The following is an 8358-nucleotide window of genomic DNA, read 5'->3' on the forward strand; positions in this document are numbered from 1 at the left end:
CCTCATTCCCTTCTACTGTTAACTTTGCCTTATTCATGCACAGCAGGTCCCTGCACGACGCGGCGCTGTTCGTGGTGCTGAAATGTCCTTCAAACTGCCGGTGGATGTTTTGTGGGAGGGGGCGCGGGGGGAGAAGTATCACATTTCACAACATTTGAAATGTATGCAAATGCATACAGTAATACAGTATGAGAATAATAATAACAAAAAGGGATAGTCGGTCGATAAACAAATGTCGATCAAGGATGGAGCCGGAGGATGCAACGTCGTAAAGCATCAGGACTCGGCGTGTCTCTTGTCTTCAATGCCTACTGCCGGACACGTTTCCCCGCACGGCGAGTGCCGTGACGCGCTTAGATCACCAATGCAAATGAGACCCACGCACGCACACACACACACACACACACACACACACACACACACACACACACACACACACACACACACACACACACACACACACACACACACACACACACACACACACCACACACACACACACACACACACACACACACACACACACACACACACACACACACACACTGCCTCCTCTCTTTATGTCGTTCTGCCAGCTCCTCCGACGGAGAGTAAAATGTGAGAAGCAGAGAGAGAGGGAGAGAGAGGGAGAGGGAGGGAGAGAGAGAGGGAGATAGAAGGAGAGAGGGAGGAGAGGGAGAGAGAGAGGGCGAGAGGGAGATGGAGACAGGGAGAGAGAGCGAGAGAGAGCGAGAGAGAGATGGAGAGAGAGGGAGATCGCTTATATAACGCGAGCACGTCGTCACAGCTCTGGCAAATGCTGAGGAACTGTAAGGAGACCTTCAGAAAAATCGGGGAAGTGAGAGCATGTCAACAGATTCATCATTTATTGAGCGATAAGACGTCGTGGCGTCTCTCTGGAGCTGAGGGTAAGCAACCGGCTAAATTATCATCTACTGTAAACGGTGCGGAACCTTAAGATGGAAGATTTCTATTGCTATGCAAGGTTTCCCTACTTACCCTTGATTCTTTTTTGTTTGGATGAAACATGCAACATACGGCGGACGCTGTTCGCAGTGTTAAGATGATATAGTCTGTATTATTTGAGTTCATTTTATGTCCGCAAATTGCGTTTAGTTGAAAGAGTTGACCACTGTGCATGAAACGATGTAAAGAGGATATTCTGTGGGCAAACTGTTGCTTGTATTCTCGGGAGCAGCAGCAGCTCCATACTTTGCTCGCAAGTGTGTCGAAATGTTTCGATTAAATAAAACGACCCGAAGGATACATTGTGTGAAAAGTACTAAAACGGTGTCAGGGTCCCCTAACGGTTATTGACACAATAGGAAGTATGAATACTACTATAATGTCCGCTGGTGCGAAGCAAAGAGACACGCTCTGAAACGCATCTATTTGCCTGTGATATACTAAAAGACCAGCAGTTCATTTCAAAGCGTTCACAGAGGTGTCAAAAAAAAAGAAATAAAACACCTGGGACCTTTTATGGCAACACTTCAATGATCCCATTTTCCAAAGCGAACTATGACGAAATTAATCGTTGACATTGCTTGGATGTATTTCTTTCATAAACGCTATTGCTTATGAAGATTAATGTAGAATAGGTTTGACAGCTGAACGATATTTGGCCAACATTGTCAGTCATCCTGCAAATCTGCATGCACGAGAAGGTGTTAATATGGAGATCTGCTGATCGCTTCCTCTCATCTCATCTCATATTTCTTTCACTGCATGATTGGGTCTACACTCTTTTGGATTTTCCACCTATCAAATTAGGATTTAAGATTAATTTGACAAACACATAATAGATAGTCGTCCTTGACAGATGTTGCTTAATAACTCAACATTGTTTGATATGGTTTGGGGAAGAGAGGCCATATTCCAAAAAAATGTTGTAAGGTCCAACTAATTCAGTTATTTTGGTATGTGGTGAAAAAGCACAAACAACATTGCAAGTTATGTCTGTCATACCCTGCAGTCAAATTGCAGGGATACCACAACTTCAGGGATTGTCTTGAAAATAAAAGAGGCAGCAAACAGCAAAATGGGAAAAAAAAGACATAGCTGGAGGCCAGGGAAACACAAGTCTATATATTTCAACATGAGCTACGGGTCTAATCCCCTCACATGCCACCGCACTATTGGATTATGCACATATGGAGTCGGATAACAGTGACATTTAAAAAGAGGAAATACATACATACATAAATAAATAAATAAATAAATAAAACAGCTGCCTGTTTTCTTCCCCTCCATTTTGTCCCCAGGGACTTGTTGAAGGCAACCCGGGTGTTGCAGTGCTGGAGATTGCCTTGAGGTCAATCTTAGCTGTGGCACATTAAAAGGATCCAACCCCCACCCCTTGGTGGAGGAGGGGCACTGAGATGAAGAAGCAAGGCATGGTGGAGGCTTGGCGGGAAGAATGACTGCACTGCTGGGGGGCTACACTAGAGAAGAGGAAGAGCATGGCGTTGGACCGGCACCAGCGCCGGCACAGTGCGTCTTGATGCGTCTGTAGACGCCGCACTCTGACGCTCCTCGCCGCGCCGGGGGGTCGGCTGCTCTGATCCCAGCCCGCGCTCAGCATGTTGGCGCGGCTCTCGAAGGTGCACTGCTTCCTGTGGCGAGCCCAGGTGCTGCTGTTCTTCCTGGGCATCGCCTACCTAATGGCGGGCAGCATTCTGCTCCTGCAGCGCTCTGGCCTGCGGGTCACGCAGTCCAGCGGGGTCCCCTCCCTGTCCTCCTCCACCAAGCCCCCGCTGTCCCTGGTGGCCCCCCCCACCGTGCCCAGGGGGTCCGGCCTGAGCGCGAGGCATCGCTCCCGGTGGGCCACCTACCAGGCCACCCCGGGGCCTGGGTCGGGGCCGGGGCCGGGCACGAGGGCCAGGCGACACTGGGCTGACTCCCGCGGCCTGGGGGGGCAGCACCTGCAGCACCGCTGGTTCCACGGCCTGCTGCCCGAGACCCTTGAGCAGAGGGGCGCTCAGCGCAGCAGCAGCGGCAGCGGTCGGAGCGGCGGCAGCAGACGGAAAGGTAAGCGACGGTGAAGGGAAGGCGTTCGCAGCCGCATGATGCACGCTAGTAAACGGTTACCAACAGTGAGTCGTGGGTGTTGAGTCACCAGAGACGCAATGTCAGGCTTCTCTGAGAGGCCCCTCATTTGAAGAAGGAGAAGAAAATAAGCGAGTTCCGCCGGGTCACGTTGAGCTTTATTTTTTCAGAAAGGGGTGGAGAGTTAAAATAATGACTTTCCGATGATTCATGGGTTATAAAAGAAAATCCATTATTCTCGGCACACACAAGATGGCTCGGGCTGAAAAGGGTTTTTTGTCTATCTTAAATTGAATTTAACATGTCTTAATTTTCCCCTGAATGAGTGAATTGACAACCAAACAACAATGTTACCCCCTGAAACTGTGCAAGGCTCAGAGAGTGAATTATTATGCGCCATAAGAGAACAAGAATAAGGATATCCATCGATTTAGTTGTATACTGTGCTCAATCCAAGAATACGCTTTTAACCCGTGCATCCCTTTGCAAGTAGCTGAAGCACATATAGTTGTAGAAGCCCTGTTGCTATAACATTATTATGTAAGTCGTGTTTCAACGGTGGTTGGTTAAAGGTTATTTTGTATACTGTTTCTCTGGCAATAAACATAGACACATTCCCTGGTGGCGTACAACATGTTATGTGCAAAAGTGCATTCAAAAAGGCTACAAATTCATCCCTCATAGCTTTATTCAGCAGAATAATAGATTCATGTCTGTGCATTTGGAAAGGCCGGTATGTGTGTAAGGAAGGTACTGCTAGGCAATTTCAATGTCTTTGTCTCGCTGAGGTCTAACTGTGAGTAGAAAAAAAAAAACATAGAGCAAAAAAACACATATTCGTCGTTGTCAGTGATGCAAAAGGTCTCTGTTAATGAACTCATGATACTGAAGTCAACAACAACTTAAGCATCTCTGTGTTGATCGCTAGACAGATGATACATGGGAACACAAGGAACACATTGTGCGCCTTTCCGCTCGTTTCATTGGGGAGGTGCGCAATTGGAAAAAACACACATTCATCTCATCCCTGATATTCTTCAAGAAGATCATAAAAGATCCTCCTGATTCTTCTTATTCCTAGTCCTGGTTGTACACCAGTACAATGTTTGTCATTCAGTGGTGGTATTGGTCACCACTAGGTTACATCAAGAATGTATTATCAATCAATTCCAAAGCTACCCTGTTTGTGTCAACCCACCCATGACAACATCTAGATGCACAGTGTAAGCCCTTGAGGCTAGGCTTGAAATAGAGCAGATACCACTGCGACGTCTTATTGAAATGGACGATAGCCTCTGAATTGTATTTTTTTTGTGTGCAGAGCACCGCAGCGAGGATATGTGCGTGTAACAAATAAAGCTTGTTGACAGAAAAATGTTTTTTCCTTGAATAATATATGAAGCAGAAAACATACAAATGTACCTATTGTCTTATTTGGTGATTTACTTTAGGTTGCTCGGATGGCCCCTAGCCAGCGGTAACACAATCTGTGCGTGAGGTTTCCATTTCTCATTTAGAAACTGCAACTCATTGCACATTCATGAGACAGGCATGAATTTAGAGCAGCAAACACAGCTCCATTATGCATTTATGTGCCATTTTTACGTTTGAATGCACAAGGAAGGATTTGTTGTTTTTGAATTTCCAGAAGATTAAAACTTAAACCTTAACGGTACGGGGGGAAATCCACGAATACAAAATAAATAAATAAATAAATGGATAAGGCATCAATGACAATTTAATTATAGCTTTTCTCTCAAAATAAACAGCTTTTGGGTCCTGGACTAAAAGCGTGACGTTCTTTTAGTCTGTGTGGTAGCCTGCATTTTCCTCCCAAGATCGGCGGTCCCCTACTGGGTCCCTGCTGCCCTCCGCAGGTCTACTCTAATGGTCCTAAAATGGACTGCCTACCCCCATCTGTGGTAATCTTGCATCTCCCCTCCTCGCTGCCTACTGCCTTCCATTGGCATCGACTTCTCAGCCCTCTCTGGGAAGAGGAGCTGGGCCAGTTTTTGTGCATGTCATTAAACACCAACACACAGGGTGTTCATCTCACGCATGGTTGCTGATCCAAACCGCTTCCCTTCCCCTGTTTGCATGCTTGAATCAATGCTCTAATCGTTCAAGATCAGCTCTTAGAAAATATTGCTTTTCAACAATGATTTATATTAGAGGATGGTCTAGAATAGTCCCTCACAGCCTTTACATACAATATGCAAAGTCTGGGGCACAGCATTGATTAACTGTGTCAATAACCACCTACTTTTAGGAAGAGATCTTGGTTTACCAACAGCAAACCATCTGCAAGGAAAAGTACATCTCGACCTCTGTTGAAACAAACGTGATTCAAAATCAGATTTGCAACAATTGCAAGGTGGTCCACGAAAAACCATTTCACAAAACTTTTGGGGAATGCCCAATTAGTCTGAAGAATAAGGATAAAAAATGTATTTACACTAACTTAAGTATAAGGTATGCTAGCTAGTTAGCACTCATCTGTATTCATTTATGAACGAATTCCTTCTTATTACTAACATGTGGACAGTACTGTCCCTGATATTGGCCAAAAATGATACACTGACTGCAGAAGGAGGGCTGCATTTCTTGGCTGTATTGGAATGATTCTTTACATTGAGATGGGCTTCCACGACAAAGTAGTCAAGAAATGCGGTCCACCAAGCCTATAGCGAAGGCTTTACGGAGTATATGAGGATGTATGGTTCAGGTAGATGCAAGATTAAGGAGGATGCAGGTTCTATGAGATACAAGGTTAAGGAAGATGCAGACTTTAAGAGGATGCAGGGCTTAGATTTTTGCAGGGTTTACGAGGACACATGGATTAGGAGAATACAGGATTTAGGATCATGCAGGGTTTAGGATGACACTTAGTTTAGGAGGATGCAGATTAATGAGTTTGCAGGGTTAATGAGGTTATAGGTTTTGGGAGGATGCAGGGTTTATGAGGATGCAGTGTTAAGGAGTATGCAAAGTTTAGCATGACGCAGCATTTAGAAGGACCAGATACAGACACATGGTTTAGGAGGATGCAGGTTTTAGGAGCATGCAGGGTTTAGGATGACACTTAGTTAAGGAGTATGCATGATTTAGGAGGATGCAGCTTTAAGAATGATGTAGGGTTTAGGAGGACACTAGGTTAAGGAGGATACAGGGTTTAGAAGGGCACTAGGTTTAGGAGGATAAAGGGTTAGGGAGGATACAAGGTAAGGGAGGATGCAGGGTTAAGGAGGATACAGGGTTAAGGAGGATGCAGGGATTAGGAGGACACTAGGTTTAGGTTGAGGCAGGGCTTATGCAGGCACATGGTTTAGCAGGACAATAGGTTGAGGTATATGCAGGGCTTATGCAGACACATGGTTTAGGAGGATGTAGGGTTTAGGGGATGCAGGGCTTATGCAGACACATGGTTTAGGAGGATGTAGGGTTTAGGGGGATGCAGAGCTTTGGAAGACACACGATTTAGAGGGATTCAGGGTCTAGGTGGATGCAGGGTTTTGGAGGACGCATGGTTTGGAAGGACACGTGGTTCAGAAGGACACTGTAAAACTGTTGGACGTTAAATTCTGTGCTCTACACGCTCTGAGCCCAGACAAAGGATTTCATGCTCCGTTTCTTGTTTCTCTCGTGTCAGTGCATCTTGCTGACACATGGGCTACATTCATCTACCGTGTCCCCCCACCTCCCCACTTGTCCAACACCGTCTGCTTCAAGGCTTCCAATCCTTCAACATTCTCTGCATAGAAATGACCAGTTTCTTTCTGTAAGGATGATGTCATATTTTCATTAAATATCTGTTCATGTTCATGTCATTCAGTGGCTCAAACTACCCTGTCAACGTAATGAGCACTTCATTGACGGCAAGCCACACTCTCAAATTGTGTCAATTATGGGAAAATGTGGTTGAAACGAAAGAATCATTCCATCTAAGGTTTATGGGCGCAATAAATGTGTACTTGGAATTCCTTGGCCTTTCCAGCTTGGGATTTATTGTAATTTTTGGGATTCATATAAGGCTAGTAACTTGAAAATACTCGCTTTTGATCACATAACTGAGTTTTATGGGCGCAATAAATGCAATAATGCAATACCATATTTTTTATAATGGGTTTCAAGGTGGGGGTTAGGCCATGTGTTTGGGTGAGGCCATGTTTTGGGTAATGCAATGTGTTTCATGTTTGTCTATGTAAAACCTTTATGTATGTGTCGCCGACGCTCTCTGTTTGCCCAAAGCAAATTTTGCTCGTGAGAGAGACAATAAAATATTTACTTGCTTACTTACTTAACTATATGTGATATTTTATCACAATAGTCTGGAAAGTGGCAAATTCACATATGGCATGACAGATTCCTAACTATCAAGGGAGCGTCTTTCAGCAGGATCGATGAAATATCAAATGAAAATGCCTTTCTTTTCACCTCGATTTTTTGCTCTTCTGTCCTTCCGGTATAAAATAGAATTAAATGTTACAAATGCTTAATAGATAGAAAGATAGATAAAAAATAACAAAAATACTATTTCTGAATACTCTTTTCAATTAATGCCAATTTCACTTCCACAGATGGAAAGATCTACGTTTGCGCTTGTGTGGGCCTGGGAGGACCCACCATGTGCTTGACATCAACACTAGCGTTATATTCCGTTATATTTCTCATCTGTCTTATACTCTCCCCCCTCTCCCCTCGCAGGGACCTATGTGGGCTGCTTCCTGCACGAGGCAGGGGACCGGGCCCTGGGGGGAACTATCCTGTACGACCTGCGCAAGATGACCAGCGCCCTGTGTCAGGACACCTGCGCCGAAAGGTAATGCCGTTGTGGAGGCTGGGCCGCTGCGCCGGTGGGCGGAGGGCTAGAGAGGGCATCGCCGGGCGAGCCACAGAGACGGCGCTGTTCGGTGCTGAGCACTTTTTGAGACTCCTCTGGGTGAATGGCTGCTTGTGTTCCAGTGGAGTGCCAGGTGGCTGGGGAAGGGGTGGAGGGGGACGGTGAATGATTGGCGGTGGGGAGGAGAGCCCGTCACGTGACATACACTCACATGGAGGCAATATTGCAGATTGAATTCAGGTATTCGAGAGAGGAATACTGAAACTGAAACTGCATGGTAATAACGCTGGTTTCCATCTCTTGTTGTGGAGTAGTCCTTCATGGGCTGTTGCCTATTGATGTCTTTTTATAAACATTTATTCTCAATTTAAGCAGCTTTATCTATATGGAGTGGAAGTGAACGGAGGCTTTTAATGAATTGATGACATAGTATACATAGCTGTACACTATGCACTATGCGCAGGATTTTC

At 45.4% G+C, this 8358-nt stretch overlaps 1 protein-coding gene across 1 annotated transcript in view; it reads left to right on the forward strand.

Moving 5' to 3' along the window:
- Window positions 1-591: 591 nt before the first annotated feature.
- wscd1b (WSC domain containing 1b) overlaps window positions 592-8358 on the forward strand; it is a 14623-nt gene continuing 6856 nt past the window's right edge. The window contains exons 1-3 of the mRNA XM_060057221.1: window positions 592-908; window positions 2265-3030; window positions 7753-7867. Of these exons, the coding sequence (XP_059913204.1) occupies window positions 2583-3030; window positions 7753-7867 (563 nt within the window). The 5' untranslated portion in view covers window positions 592-908; window positions 2265-2582. The remainder of the gene's footprint in view (window positions 909-2264; window positions 3031-7752; window positions 7868-8358) is intronic.

Source organism: Gadus macrocephalus, chromosome 7 (assembly GCF_031168955.1).
Source record: "Gadus macrocephalus chromosome 7, ASM3116895v1".
In the NCBI taxonomy this organism is placed as follows: Eukaryota; Metazoa; Chordata; class Actinopteri; order Gadiformes; family Gadidae; genus Gadus; species Gadus macrocephalus.